This window comes from Cryptomeria japonica, chromosome 4 (assembly GCF_030272615.1).
Source record: "Cryptomeria japonica chromosome 4, Sugi_1.0, whole genome shotgun sequence".
In the NCBI taxonomy this organism is placed as follows: domain Eukaryota; kingdom Viridiplantae; phylum Streptophyta; class Pinopsida; order Cupressales; family Cupressaceae; genus Cryptomeria; species Cryptomeria japonica.
This window is the reverse complement of record NC_081408.1, coordinates 372,062,779-372,080,111: the sequence shown is the minus strand read 5'-3', so window position 1 is coordinate 372,080,111 and position 17,333 is coordinate 372,062,779. Positions and strand designations below refer to the sequence as shown.

Below are 17,333 nucleotides of genomic sequence, written 5' to 3'. Positions count from 1 at the left end.
TATTAATAATATCATGAATGCTGGTAATGTTAAGGCTATGTTTATAGTGAAATAATACTGTTCTGGAAGTTTATGTATACTGTGAGAATATGTCATAATTTCTTATTGTCTGAGAATATATACTGTGTAAATTTAAGATGAATGCTGTTCAGTAAGAAGTTTTAGGAACTGTCATTATGTCCATCTTGGTGAGAGTATGGAGTAGGTTTCTAGTGGTGATGAGGGGCTTTCATGTGGTCATAAAACCCATGAGGTCAAGGAGCCAGTTACTTTCTCTATACCAGTCTTACCAAGTTGGAAAGAATCTAAATGTTTAAAGGTATAAAGCCTGGAAGGATAGCAAATAGGGCCGCCAAGTCTAGCAAGGGGGTTAAAGGTAACCATCCCTTGGTCTTGGTAGACAACGGACCCAAGCTGTCCCTCCAGGCCTCTTATACTTTCCCTCTGTCTGTCTATTAAATAGAATAGTGTATGCTGATTAAAAAAAAATATGTTTGTAGGTGTGTATGCTTCCTTGTGGTTGCAGGTTCTCTCCAATCAAGTCATCTATCCTTCCAGAATAAGGTAAGTTCTGAGTCTTACTTTGGTTTTTCCAAAGTTATGGATTGAATGTTAAGTGATTAATCGAATGATATAGTAATCTTTGGTTCAGATTTTCACTGTAATAAGTTTAATCAGAGTTTGTCTCCTAAATTGAATAGGTTGTTTTTTAATTACAAGTGTATTTGAGTAGACAATTATTGTTAAACAGGCTCACTACTAGTAGGGGACATTACATTGTGAGGCAATGTAGTAATGAAAGTTACTAGATAATATTCAATTGGATCAAAGCACACCAATCTCACTTTTCTGCGACAGCCAAAATGTTCTCAGAATGGTGAAGAACCAAAACTATCATGCCAAAACTAAGCGCATTGAAGTTCATCACCATTACATTCGCCAATTGGTTGATAAAGAATACATTTCTCTTTATTATTGTCCTACAAAGGAACAGATTGCAGACATGATGACCAAATCACCTAGTGAAGATAAATTTGTCAAATTTAGGTATAAACTTAAAATTGTATCTGGTTGTCACTGGGGGAGTATTAGATTAATTTGTATTTCTTCATGTTCATCATGCCTACAATGGTTTGTTAACATTGTATAGTAGTAGTTTAGCTTGTGCTATCATTTTTTGCAATTTGTAGATTGTAGGTTGTCGTGAGTTTATTCCTAAATAATAGGGTTTGTAGCTTAATTCTCTAGTATATATAATAAACCATTCTACAATGTATTTTTCGCAACTTGTTAACAAAGCTTCTTTTATCTAGCGCAGTGGCTGAATGATCAAGATCACTTGTATTATTTATTTATTTTTCCATAACAGAAATGAGCACAATGGTGAAATCTGTCTTGACATGATGAGAGCTCAAGAGCTATTTGCAGTGAAGAGTTCAAACCCTAAACTTGACATGCAATCCAAGGAGGTTGATAATGTTTGAACTTTTAACAACTTGTTGGAATGAATTTTGCAAAGATGAACAAGACATCACTGGCCATTCCCTTGCAATAAAACTAGATCACTAAATGAGAAAGGCAAAGGCAAAGTCAAAGATTCAAAGTTGCCAAGCAAAAAAACATCAACATCAAATATTGGAGCAAAATGTAACTCAATTAGCTATTTTGTACCTAGAGAACATGATATTCTAGGTGATCTAGCAAGAAAATGCACAAATATTTCTCCATTTCAAGTACTAAGGAAGATTCTAAACATAAAGAGATCGTTTTCCAATACTTGAGTGATACTTGAGTGATACTTGAGTTGCCCAAGCTCTCTCTACTTCTAATTCTATAAATGATAGGCTACTTCTATTCTACATATCACTTTTACTTAGTGGTTTTCAATTAAGCATTTGTGCTCCTGACTCTCAAGCCTCTAACAATATCATGTCATCCAAGGTAATGAAATTTGTTAAGCTAATTTTTCACAAAAACCTTTGATTAGTTTGGAAAGATCAAAGACATAGTCGTTGCTCTTGTTGTACGTCTTGAGCAGATCAAATAGCCTCCTTGGTTGTCAATGTTTCTAACAACTACAAATTGCTCTTATCTTGGCAATTTAGAAATCATTTGGGTGTTATTATTCCCCTAGATTGATCGTACACCATGATATCAATTGGTAAGAACATGCTTCATCTTTAACCAAAATCCACAATTAAGTGACAGCCCAAAAACTCAAGTAGTGAAGTTTTGCATGGAGAAATGCGATCACAGATGTACATGTGCTTGTCACCTTGAGTAGTTGACATAGAAGAAGTCTCCAACAATAAAAATGAAAATAAAATGATTTGAATAATGTAATGAGGTATGGATAATGTACTTTTTTCTATGTAGTTGTTATGCAGGTATAGTGATACAATCTTCAATACAACTACTCTATCCATTCTCCTATAGACTCAAACTAGAATGCACAAAGAATACCATTGAGTACAAGTTCCTCTAGTTTGTATTAAAGATTCCTTGAAATATGAAGATACAAAATCTTAAAGTTCTTAGTGAAGTTGGGCTGGTGGTGGACCAGTTTCAAGAACAAATTAAAGCAAAGACTGATTGTTTGTGGTACTACCAAAACAAACAAGATTGCATAGAGTTGTTCAACATGTTCTCACTTGTGGCCATGTCCGGATATCAAAAATACTATGATAAATCTTTGGTGGCTTCTGCTTCAATGTTCCAGCTTCACTTTAACTTGCATAATTTGGGGACCATCTTTGGAGTATGCAATCTGACAAGTCACAACTCTTGACAACTCCACAAGCTTATGAGAGTTCCACGACAACAAACATGTAATGAAATTTGTGGAAGTTGATGATGATTTCAAGAGTGACTCTATAGTCCAAGCAATTTTGTCTTCACAAACACAACTGAAACTGATGAAGGAAACAAACATGGACACCTAGTGGGTAAATGTGGCAAAAGTACATGAGATAATCAAACAAAATCCACAATTATGGGAAGAAGTCTAAGCAAATAAGTTCCTACTGAAAATACTATGTAGAGGGTGTTTCCATTGACGGAGAAATAGAAAACCTTAGTAAATGTCAACAAGAAAATACACAAGTACCTGATCTTACTCCTGTCTTTCTCAAACTTTTGTTTGGGTCAAAGTCACTAAAAGTTTCCAGATTGTTTCAGTTGTATGTTATAGAATGGGAAACATCATAGCATACAAACTCATATGTTATAGAATGGGAAACATCATAGCATACAAACTCAAGGTTGAGAAGGAAGGGTACCTATTTCTCAGCACCAGATGATGGTTTGGCATGAATTTCCCTTTCTCGTCACTAAGCCTTAGGTGTAGAAATATTTGGGTTTGCCTAGTTTTGGGTTTTAAACTGGTTGTTCTGTGTCATATTTAGTGTTCTTAATGTTGGTGGTAAGAACCAAATGTTTGGTAATCTACCATTAAAACACATGGGATGTAAAGTTGACCACCATTCACACATCAAATGATCTGCAACCCTTGTGTTAAGCCACCATGCAAACATTAATGATCGTCACTTAGGTTTTTTCCAAAGCACATATTGCTGTGGAAGCCTGAATGCTGCAGAAGTACAAATTGCTACTAAAGTACACATTGTTGCAAAAACTTACAAAATACAGAAATATATATTTCTATAGAGGATCATATTTGAGCAGCCACCATTGAGAAGGACCAAAACTTATTGTGTAGCTCAGTGGAGGGCAAAAAAATGTCACAAGTGTTTAATTTTGTGATGAGGGTGCATGGACCCTACCTCAAACTTCTATGTTATTCAAATGACTTGAGTTGTCACAAAAGTCATTATGGGGATTTATATTTGTTTGTTGGCATGTAAAGTTAGTTGAAAAGGTAGTAACTGGGCAGTTAGTCCTCATAACTACCAAGTGAAGCTATAAAAGCAACACATTCATATCATTGAATGGGAACTTTTTTCACAATCAATAAAGAGGAGAGCTTTTAAGAGCTTCCAAATTTGTAAAGGAAAAACTACTTTTCTGCAATAGGTTGAAGACACCTTGCAAGGTTTTTAAGCTTTGAGAGTGTTCTATCATCTAAAAGCTAATTTAAGTAGTTTCTTTGGTTTATTTTTACAGAGTTATATTTCATGTTGGTTGATGAAACATCTCTGCCTCCATTCTGTTCTCAGCATTATTCTAAGTGGATGTATGATACTCTACAGCATAGAACTAAAGGGGAAACTCTCTCATTATTTCTATGCATAGTGTTATTTTCTAATGATTGCATCTTATTCAACGATTCATTTAATAGCCAGTCTTTAAATGTATGTACATATATTTATAAATTTCCTAGATTTAAAGGAAACCTCCTCTAATAATAGAGGAGAAACTTAGTTCCACAGGCTGCTCCTAATCAATTTGTGCAGGCAAAATGTAGTGATAACATTTGGCAAGCCTAAATTTTGACTCAAGCTCAGAAAATAAAATAAATTACAAAAACCTGTTAATAAGACTTAAATAATGGATGTGAAGCATTATGAATGAATTTAGAGGGCACATAAATCAGAAATCTATTTTTATCATAGAAACATTACTTGGAATCAAAATTGACTTGACAAACCAAAAGTATAAATGGAATACAATTACTCCTAATTTAATGAGGAAAAATTCAAGAAACTATATAATGCTGACATATTCATTGGAAAAGGTTGAATTTTCTGTTTATATTTTATCAAGACAAACAAAGGGGAAAATGTTGCTTTTCCATCTGGTGCAGCCCAGAACAATTCTTGTTTTTTGCTTTTTGACACCAGAGTGGGGGCCTAAGCAGCAGCCAACAGAGTGAAGGTGCAATGCACCTTGCAGAATTCAAAATAAAGGGGATTAGAGAGCTGAGGCCCCGCGACCAAGCTCAAATTTAGGCCATAGGGACCTTCACGGTGCATTCCATTCTTCATAATTTTATCAATTTTAACCTGGTGTCAATAAATTAATGCAATCTTAGAAAGAAGTGGAAGGCACAAGAGCATAAAGGAGAAAATGAAGGTTTATTCACTTTTCTGCCATCAAGCAGCTTTCTAGGTCAGAATCACCTTGTACTCACAAATTCACAGATGAGTAACCAAGAAAGTAACTCCTAGGCCCACTTAACATGTGAGTGGGCAAGTTACTTGCTGAGTTTTCATACAATGTACAATAGTTTAGGTATTCTTATGAAACTAAATAGCTCTAAAAGCTATGTGCACAATGTATCCAGAAGATCAAACTCAAGTTCAACCAAATACTGTGATAGCACATTTGATACCAAAAGACTTGCAAATTCTGGAATTGTGGAACCAAAAATCCAATTCAAAGCAAATTTTATAAATGAAAAGAAAGACTAACCAAACTAAAGTCAAGACCAAGATCTTTAAAAACAAAATGTAAAATACAAAATATCCACTCAAGATCAGTGGGAATTATGATAATTTGTTTATTTTAACATTGTAACCACATACCAGAAATGTGAGGGGTAGGGAGATACATCAGAAAGAGCATGTAACACATCCCCATGCAACCCTAAATAAAATCCAAATCTCTCCCAGACTGCTTGGATTCCTCTCCTCCTTATCTTAGATATACCCAATGTTCATTGTTGTTCTGGCAATTGACTAAAATTCGATGTGCAAAGACGATATTCATTAACACAAAAATATATTTCAAAAAGCACTTGTCAATTGGGTAAATCTAACTACAGTTTATTTTAAGCCTCGAAGTAATATAAAAGCCACCGAAAATTAAAAAATCATATGTTTTCGTTCTCTTTGGTCTAACACACAAAGTTTTTTTAAGCATAACCAGCTTTCTCTAACCTTGATTGACCCTAAATTGAATAAAACATAAGAAATCCTACATGATTTGGAATATTTGCTTCAAAAAAGTATTATATATCATTCTTGCTCTAGTCTTTCCTGAACTTTTTTGGTAGAATGTTTTTCAAGGTCCCTTTTTCTGGGGGGCAACTCCTGTTTTATTACGGAACACAGCTACAGCGGCTTATTCAAAAGCGTGTCCAAGACTGGGCAATGGATGTTTGGCATGGGAAGTCCTATTGATTTCAAAATAAAATAAAAATATAATTTCAAGCGTAACACAAAATTCCCACAGAATCAGTACAACACAAGAAACTATGCAAATCAACAAAAGTATAAACAAAATTTACTGCAATTACTGATCTCGTAATTTTCCTAAAGAAGAGTCTGGAATAAAACTCAAATGTTTGGAATCAAAAATATTAGTACACAGTGGTATCCATATACATGATATTATGTTTAACCTGAAAATCTAAAATCTTTCAAATCGACTGCATTCAACTAGTTGGGTGTGGCGTACCCTAACGATGAATTTGCAAAATAAGAAAAAGGTAAACGAGAGAAGATATTAAAAACGCAAACCTTTCTCTTAACCTCGTGCATGAAAGTGTCCGCGTCTTCAAGATCTCTAACATACGAGGAGGGGACATGTCCTGGGTCTTTGAGAATTGCAAGGGTATAACATATGAGGGACATTACTGTCAATCCTGTAAAGATGATAGCATTGAGTAGACCAGCAGCAGTCTTCAGGCTCAGCCATTGCTCCGTCACGATGAATACGGTGGTGTAGTAAACAAAACCTGTGGCTAACAAAACTACCAATACCGGTAGTGAAACAAGCCTCTCCCTCATTTTTATACTCACATGCGCGTCATTGAAAATTAAAAACCATATCTTTAGTATCACTCGTCATACTATATAAAAAAGATAGCAGATCTCTGGCACTAAGGCGTTAAATTGGAGATCCAAGTGCAGAAAAACAAAAACCAATTTGGTCTTGGTGACAAGTTCAAATCCCTCGAGGTTTGTATCTCTGTAAATTCGCCGTTATGACGGCAGATCCCCCCGACGTGATAAAATCCTTCATTTTATTTTTTATTTCCAGCACTATCGGGTAAAAGATGGTTCGATGTTTCTATTGCTTCAATTTCCAAGCATAATTAATGTTCTGGCCGGAGGGAAAAATATTTTTGAGCTAAAGAAACTTTCTCCACTGAGAATATACAGATCAATCACCATTGTGCGGCCGACGCGGAATTTTTTTTAATTGATCAAAGTATGTCAGTAGGTGGATTTTTAACCTCCACGGGGCCAAGGCCATGTACATTGATGAATTGATGGATCATTGTATTGTTAAAGTATTTGTGTATCTAGTTTGAATGTCGATTATTATGGAAGATGATGCGAGTTAGTCTTGATATTTGTTCTTATATGAATCTTTTGATGATAATTATAAATGACTCATGACTCAAATTTATCAAGATGATTTATGATTTTTTATTTCTTAGTCTTGAATTCATTCATAACAATATGTTTATTTCTTCATTATTATTATGTGGGCATGCATTCAATTTGATGGTTTATTCGTTCATCCATTTGATATTGTGTTTCACCCTAAGTCTTATTTCTCTCATTCAAACTTTTTTGATAACAAATTTAAGTTATTTATTCATCTCCATCTACTCATATTTTTCAAATATTCTAAGAGACTAGTATACCTATCTTTAGAGAAATATAGGTAAAGTATGTCGAAAGATATCATACTTGTTTATTATTCCACTTAAAAAATAATTATATTATTATATTATAATTAATATTAATTTATTATTATATTATGATATTGTAATCAATATTATATTATTATTAATAAGATATTACTATATTTTTTATATTTCTATTAAACTCTTCATCAAAGCAAAAAAATCTATTAAGACTAATTATTATTATTATATGATCATATCTTTATATTATTTTGACTAAGTTAACTATTAGTATGATGGAGATAAATAGAATTGATTAATAGTTAAACTTGGAGTGAGTGGTAGTTGAGAGGAGAGAAAATAAATAAAATATTTTTTTTGTTTTTTCATGCATTTATTTTAATTTAGGTTATTTAAAGTTATTTAAATAAAATTTATTTTATTAATAGTAAAAGTAATTGTAATTATGACGGGTGTCATACAATATGGTGGGTGTCAATTTTAATCATAGGGGGTTTTTAATCATGCATATCTATCAATCCATTATGTGAGCATTAATACACCTTTTGGCGTAATGAACCATAGCAATTACCTCAAGAGAAAAAGTACATGTTTTTTTAGAAGAGTCTTACAAAAAATCTATACATTTGTTTCAAATTTGCTAGTGATCAATCATTTTTTAATCCTCTCTATATATCTCCATTTATATTTTTGAGATGTTGCTAGCTCGCAATTTGCACCCACGTTGAAATTACTAATAGTCTTTGGTTGGTTTCTCTATCTCGTAACTCAACTACTTTACTTCTATTGTATTATACAAAATGTGTTCTTCAACCTCGTAATATTCTTATCCTTCTACAAGTAACCTAGCTAACGTTCTTGTTGATGTTTATCCCAAGTTATTTGTACTATGTCACTTATTCCATAATAACACCTTCAAAATAAAAGTTAAGTTGTTTTTTTTATTGGAAAAAAGCATGATCTTAGTCTTGCTAGTGTTAACTTGCATACCCACCTCCTTACAAAAGTATTATAAAGTTTTTAAGTGCCCTTATAGCCCTTGAGTAGGCCTTGCAATCAAAATAAAATCATAAACATATAAAAAAAGTCTTACAACATAGTCTCTTAAGAAAACACCAACCCCTCCTTGTAAATTTAAACATTATTTTTAGTTTATCAATATATAATCCAAATAAGATAGAGGATAATGGGTATTATATTATTGCTTAACTTCAATGTCACTCTTGCATATTTATGAAAGGTCCACTTGAGTTTTGATTTTTACTCAAACCTTCTAATAAAACCTATGGACCAGCACTCTACAATGCTCCATCGTGCCAAGATCTTTCATTTTACTTCATAACTTACTCTTAGGAACAATGTCAAATATTTCTTCAAGTTCACAAAAAATAATGGTAAGGTTTTCTTTTTCATTCTATATTTCATTGATATGCTTAAAAGTAATGTCATAATCTATCCTTGAACATGTTTTGGTTTGAAACCCACTTGTCATTTTTCCCTCTTATTTTTTTGCTTCTACCTAGTTATTGATTTCATTCTCAAACATGCTCCAAACAACTTTGCAAACAAAAAATTGATAATTATAATCTAGTAATTGGAAGAATTTTTAACATCTCCACTCTCAGAAGTGTGGTCATTGTCCAATCTCTTGAAAAACGATATTGAATGTTATTATTGAATATTTTCTTCATGTGAGGGGAAATATTTTACATTCCCCATTTTAAGTGTGATGCTTATAGCCCATCCATATCACAAGCCTTACATGTACCCATATTCGCAATACTTTTGTAACCTCTTGTAAATTGAATAATTTTGTTGTTGCATTGACTATAGGAGGGAAGTATTTATATTACTCGTGTTCGTACTATTCTTTTATTGATTCTAGTTAGCAGGTAGCTATATCGTCGTTTTATATTTACTTTTGTCTTTGTTGAAGTTCCCTGTAAAATAATTTAGGACTATTTTTCCTTGAATATATTACTTCTTCTTTCTTTGTGTTCACAAACTTCTTCTTTTTGGCTTTTACTATTTTCTTGTACAATTTTTTGTTTATTTCCTCTTTGTCTAGCTATTTAGAGCTCTTATAAATTCTTGGAACATTCATTATACCTGTAATGATGTTGAAATTGAAAACCAAACCATGAACCATGAATGGCCAACCATAAACACAAGATTCAAAGTGAGTTCAACATCACTTCAATGGAGCATTCTCTCAATGAATACAAATGAAAAACAATATAAAATAAATGAAACAAAATGCATTCATAAGCCATCTAACTCCATTGTTCCTCTATCAACCAAGATCTTGCCTTTGCTCTCAAATTTTTTAAGCAATTTGCACAAGAGGCTATGGAATAATGAGATTGGTTGATTGATTGAAGATGATGAATGATTCATAAAGATTAAGTATGCAAAAGAAATTAAAACGATATTGTGATGCCTGAATCTCAAGAAGTGAGAGGGACCCCATGTGAGGAGAAGCACTGGTTTTTATAAGTATCCTCATGAAGAAAGTTCATTGTGGGAGAAATGTGGGATAAAGAAGATAGTTGGAGATAAGCATTTATCCCACATTCGCTAAATGGTTGTGCTTGATGGGGGGAGAAGGAGATAAATTGAATGAGTAGGATATGGTGGAGATTGGGTTTTTATTTAGAAGTGGATTTATGTAGAGAGTTTAATGTGCTAGGTAAATGAAATGATTTAAATAAATAAAATATTAATGAATTAATCAAATAAACAATAAAATCCATTTAATAAATTAAAAAATTATGAATATCATGAGGACATTTTGATTGAATATTCTTAAGTGTCTATAGTACCAACCATGTGTTAGAAAATAACTTATTTTCTTATCATATTTTTTTCTTTTACAACTTTCAAGTACATCTTGAATTATCTTTGCTAGCTTGTAACTTGTAAGACCTTGTATTTTTCTTCTTTTTCCACATTTTGGGTTCTTTTCTTTAGCATTTCCTTGATTACTACCTTCATAATCCCATCTACCAAATCTTGTGAGCAAATGATATAATCAACAACACTTACTCCATTGTAGGTTTGGTGTGTAAAATATCTAGATTCTTTCCACCTACCCATTATATTTTAAATAAATGAACCATCTATGTCTCACAAGGTGAGTAATTTCTCACCAAAATGACTAGTGTCCGTTTTATCCTCCAAACATCTTTACCAATGATGGTTTTCCTCACTGGATAGCCATAAAGGAAACGAGCAATCAATTTAGGTGTTTAAATTTTGACAATGCATTATGTACTTGTAAAGATATATTCATGAAAACTATGAAGGCACAAAGAGTGTACTCGCTTTTGGTGGTGCTACTATGATGTATCATTATTTAAATAAAATAAATTGCGCTAATAAATAAATTTAATCTTAGTTGTTGACACTAATATAGATCCGAGGTATTTTATTTTAAATGCTCTACTTTTCTTCGTAATGCTTTTGCTTTTCCTCACCCTTCCACAATGCCCTTCGCACCTACCCTACCCCAAATGTAGTACTTTGGGTATCATCTCCAATGTAGGATGGATGGATGCCCACTCATCTTTAAGAGACCTTGCACCATGGTGAACAAGCTCTCAATCTAGGGCACAAAGAATCCCTATTTCTCATATCTCCTTTGGTGAAATCTTCCATTTGTAATGGTAACTTTTCCCATCCTAGCTTGGTCTTTTTTATAATTTGATATGTTACTAGGCTAGAAACTTGTTTGGATAGGTTTGTCTATAATAGGGATGATTTTTTGTAGAATCATTCCTTAATCTATAGGTTCACAAAATTATGCCCAAAGTTAAACTATCTTCATATGTGGATTTTGAAAAACTGGAGAGAATTTTATGGAGAAAGAAATTTGCATCTTCCCCTATACCAATTTTTTTAATTATTGAATTTCATTCCCTCATAGATAAGGAATTGGTTCTTGAAAATGGTCCTTGGGTTTTCTAAGGAGACTTCTCATGCATGAAACCCTAATTTTCATTTTTTGATCCATGAATCAAGACTTTTTCCTCTAGGTATTTTGGGATTTGACTACCTTATCTTTGCCTATAGTTTTGGTAATAAGAGTGCCTACGAGCTATAGACAATGTCTTAGGCAAGTATCACTACAGTTTAAAAGAAACAATCAATTACCAAAATTCCATTTGCATGTTTATGCATGGAAATGGACCTAACCAAAGGTCTCCTTATAGAGATTTCATTGAAGGTGGGTGATTACTACTAGAAGCAACTAGTAGATTATGAAAAAATAACTTTTTGGTACAGGAAATGCTTCTCAACATATCATTATACTCTGCAATGTTGAAATGTGCTAGCCCATGAGAGTTAATATGGCCTCAAGTGGTAAGCCCACCAAGTGGATTGTGGTTGACCTGCGACACTATGTCATTCCACCTAGCATAGAGAATGGTAAAGTATCATTACAAGCTTCTCCAAAAGATAACTTGAAAACCAATTATGCCCCATTTACTTGCTTCACATGAATTTTCTTGTGGGAATGCACTTGTAGATAAATCAAATGTAGGTGATTCTATAGCCCCATCAATCACAAAATCTACAAATTTCAAGATCTCTCCAAAGCCACTAGATACTTTGAAGGCTACATGGACCAAAGAATATCTATTTGAAAATCACATTATAGTATCCCCTTCTCATACATGTCAAGATTAGATAGAAGTAAAGAGTAAGAAACCCCCATTGTCAAAATCCAAGCACCAAATAGTTTTAAGGTCATCAATAAAAGAGAAAAACAATGAAAAATTGCATAAAACTGATGCACTTCCATTCATGGGTTGATGCATTTTTGTAATTTTGATTTTGACTGAATTTTTGTTGAACCCTTGTTAAAGGATTGATATGAATTTTGTTATAAATTTTATTTCTATTTATACATGAGAGTGGACCCCATGTCCACAATTTACCTATCAAAAATAATAATAATACATATCCAAGGTCTAAATTGTTTATGTCAAAAAGTTGATCCTAGTGTGATACAATGAGAAATACAAAATAGATGTAGTAGACTATACATATAAATAAAAAAACTCATTCATCCATTAATCATAAGATGAAACCATTCGTATATTAATTCATATCATTGGTATTACATATAGTCTTGCCTATTATGAGAAGACATGTAGAAATCACATATGCTTGGACATTATATTGTTATATCTTACATCTTATATTAAATGTCTTCTAAATATTTCATTTATGGTACAGTATGTTACTAATATAACATTAATATATAGGAATGTGTGTATAAACTCATTTGTATAAATTATAAACTAATAGTCTAGGTATCATAAGGTGTCTAATACTACCCCAACATGTCTTCTAGGATGTACGATGACCTCTATCTTGTCATTTTCTATAAGGGTAATTCTACAAGACTTTACTTCCAATGCCCTTGTGCATTTTCAACACAAGCCTCCATCAACTTGCCCTTTTAGGTTTTTAGCCTAATGAGGATAGATCAACCACCCTTTTGGTTTTTCAACTAAATCTACCAAGTCGTATAGTACATCTATAACTTGCCAACATCATATCCCCGATTAAACCATGTCTTGTCCTTGAGATATACCATCTCTAATTCAATAAAAGGATATAAAAAATGGACCATTACTACAATTACCATATATCCCATCTATATGGAATCTGTTATTTGGCACTTAGTATTATCTGAGATTGATTTGCATACTTAATGTACTAACAAAACTTCACAAAAAGTACAAATACTTGTCATCTAGAAGGGTGAAATGTTATTGTATATATTTATATGTGTATATGATGTATCCTAATAATAAATAACCTATATCACAACATGTGCCATGGTATGAACATAAACTCCCCCCATTGTAGTTAAGGTACAAGGCTCTAGTAGAGCAAGGCCCATCTATTTAACCTTTTGAAGATTACTTACTAATTGTGACAAGTGAATATTAGCTAATATACTAATTTCCTCCACATGTGCAATGATATTTATTTTATGTTAATTTGATATGTTATATTAGGACTACATATTTTTTAATTATTATTGTCAAGAGCCACCTAGATCAATTAGCACACTATAAGATATTGAAGCTTGGAGAATCTGACTCTCTAGATTATAAATGTGTGCCTTCTAGATAATAGTAGTTCATGACTAATTAACTCAATATGAATATAATATTGAGGTTTTTTTTCATGTGTCCTCTATGCAGTGTATTTGTTTTTTCCTCTTTTTTTAATGCATTTCTCTATTTTTGTTGTGAACTACTAGTTTCTTTGCCTCAAAATATTTAATAATATGCTCTTTTATTTTCTTCCTTTCTTACTTCTATTTTCCTATTTGTTTAAGTATATCTTGTGACAAATATTATAATTTCTTAGTTATACCTATGTAAGGATCAACATGTATTTGTGGTACCTATTATTGTATCGATTTGATCATATTATTCACAATTTCCTCCATAGATTAACATCTTTACAAAAAAAAGGCATTGCTCTCCAATACTTCACTTATCTCCAACTTCTAAATTAGTACAATATATGTCAAAACAACTTGTGGTTTTGTTGGTCTATTGATAATAATATTTGGATCTAAGGTTATCACCATAACAATATCTACTGTTGATTTTTCATAAATTATTTTATTTTCTCTAACATGAAATTTATCTATTAACTTAATAAAGTCATAAACATATATTTAGACGTATCTTCTTCAATATTTTCAACTATCTCTACTCCCTTTTCAAACTAAGAACTATTAAAGTCCATATCTCTCAAGTTGTGTTCATTTTCATTTGTGTTTTTGTTTCATGTACTTCTCCTTTCTCATTGTTCTTCTCTTTCTCACCGCCTTTGACAATATCATCTATAATTGTTTTTTCCTTGTGGTTTCATTATATTCAAATCTTATTTTTTGTTCATATGTGTTGTTCCTCCATCACCTTCTCAAATTGCTTTATTTTTTTGTCTTTCCTCTCTCCTAGCAATGTTTCATGCACCTTATTTTCCTTTTGAATGCATCTTCATATAACTTTCTTTTCAATTTTTCATCTTGTGGTTTGCCAATCAACATGTGTACTGTTTTTTATTCTTAGTTATTGACTTTGTAAGGCTTATACTTTACTTTGAACTTTTGGTGACAAGTTTAATTTAGTAGCTACTTCTTTCACTACTTAGCTCTTAAGGGAAACATTGTAATATTGTGAACCAATTTTTAAACCTTTTTTTTTTGTAATTTTAAAAAGTTATGGTGCACAATCATTTCGTCCAACATATTGTATTCAATGTTACTTTGACATAATTTTGTTAGAAACCATCATTAAATTCATTTCTCAAACACCATAGTTGGAAATACTTTTTACACATTTAGATGCTCAAGAACATGTTTAATAAAGATTTATTAATAAATTTAAGATCTACTACAAGCAACTTATGATTACAAAAAAAATATATTAAATAAGTGAAACAACATAAATATTTTAATACCAAGTGTTGACCTCTTGAAAGCTTCCAAAAAATTTAGATGGTACTTTTATAAACTTCAAGTGCACCCAATATATGTATGGCAATCCCAAGAGAGGTACAACCTCACCCAAAATTGTACAGGAGGTATAAATACTTGTATGATATTATTTTTACAATTGTTGTCTCCTTTAATAAGTTGCATCGACCATAGGTTTGACCATGGGGGTTGTGTTGAGACTTGAGAATGAACAAGGCTATAAAACCTTGAAATATCAATCACTACAACCTTATGAGGTAGTACAACATCCTCTAGGGGATAAAGTGGTTCAAATGGAAATAATAATTAGCATTTAAATCAAAATATAATATCTTAAATTCTCTTTTTCACTTGCACACACTTCACTATATTTTTTCTACTTTTTTCACTTTGCACCCAAAACACAATAATTTAAATGAATATCTTACTAGCACACACAAAGACACTTCTAATTATTTCTTTTTCTTTTTTGTGATAGGTAAATAGCTAGAGAGGGCCAACTCCCATTATATTAAAATAAAAAAATTATATAGTATTGTTCATATTGTCATATTCAGCCACAATCCCAACTATTTAGTATCTATACAACCGCAAGTCTAGCTCCCACGTCTAAACTATATATCTTCCTACATAAGATGATATATCTGCAAAACCTCCCTTATACTATACCATCTATGTCTTACATGTATTCCCTGAATACAATATGGGAATACAAATACAAACTACTAGTTTTAGCTACAAACATGGATAAACATGTATAAACACAAAATACTCATCTTGACAACCCTTAATCCTCATCTTCAGACTCTTCCAGCTCTGTTTCTGCATCACCAATTTCATCTCATAGGTTTTGTTGCTGCATTGCGAGGCAGTATAAAACTAGGCATTCTCGACTGTAGTCAGAATGGACAAGTTCTCGAGCTTTGTTCATGAAGGCCTTCAAATCATTCTCCATGTAGACGCTATCAAATGTCACCTCTTCTGAGCTATCAGTATCCATCGCAGTATCTTGTTCCTTTTCTAGTAGGCCTTGTTAGTAGCAACAAAGAAGAAAAACTAAGAGGGGGGGCGTGAATCAATTTTAACCGGATTAATCTTAATAAAGCACAATATCTGATTCTAATTAAGTGCAACAAGAATAAAGATAAAAACAATAACAACAACACACATAACACCAAGATTTTGATGTTGAAAACTCAGTTGAGGGAAAAACCAAGGCGGGAACCTACCCACAATAAGATGATACTCTACAATAGTATGTGTAAATATTACAATGGGGAATGCACATACATTTAGGCACACTGCCTAGAGCTCACTGCTCAAAATGAGATGACCCAGAAGGCTCCAACCCTCAAGGAAGGTTCACTACCTTACAATAATATTTGGACTACAATCCAGATTACATGAACTGCAAAAATAGCATCTACTAATGCTTGCCAACAGTTATGGTTAAGCACATTTATCTGCTCTGCAACAATCTCTTCTCAATACTCCATACTGAAGGATAAGTTTTCTTATGCACACATACACCACTCTCTGATAATGCAGACACAACATCAACACCCAAATTACATGACTATGTTGCCTATTTATACAATTCATCAACCTTGACTACAATGTCAGTTAAACCCTCAATTACAAAATTACATCTCACGATACATATATTAACCACTGGACCAATATAATGATATACATGACATAGCATGCACCTAAATCAACTCTCCAAATATGCATCACCACCAGAAATATTGCTAAGATCAACCGCAACATGCTACACCTCCAAGAATACCGCATAACACGAAGAATATCACCATATCAACAAAATCACCAAGAACATGCACAAGGATCAATGTGGACCACCAAAACAAATAGGACGTGATTAGGAAACACCAACAAGCACATTAGAATCATCTACAATAGCTGCATCAACACCACTTATTTAAATCTTCATCGATCAACACGCTAACTCTCAAGAACACTAATTAGCAGCAATTCAGACTAGAAAGATAACTTGCGAAGCACCAAATCATGCACCATCTGAAATGAAGATACATATGAACATCCAAAACATTCTCCCAAAATTGCAACCAAAGATATAATCTTATCAGAGCTCACTAGATCAAATACCATACTCTACCAACCACTAAACAAAAAGACTAAACTCCAAACTAGATCAAACAATATGATCAAGTAAACTTCCGGATCACTGAAACCAATAAGGAATGAAGTATTCTAGCATCCAAAATAGATAAACCAACTAGATCA

The 17,333-nt window shown here is 32.6% G+C and overlaps 1 protein-coding gene across 1 annotated transcript in view; it reads right to left on the bottom strand.

The window, feature by feature from the left end:
- Nucleotides 1–7,192, bottom strand: part of LOC131047393 (probable protein S-acyltransferase 16) — a 63,365-nt gene extending 56,173 nt beyond the window's left edge. The window contains exon 1 of the mRNA XM_057981263.2: nt 6,420–7,192. Coding sequence (XP_057837246.2) covers nt 6,420–6,689 — 270 coding nt within the window. The 5' untranslated portion in view covers nt 6,690–7,192. The remainder of the gene's footprint in view (nt 1–6,419) is intronic.
- Between the last annotated feature and the right edge of the window lie 10,141 nt (nt 7,193–17,333).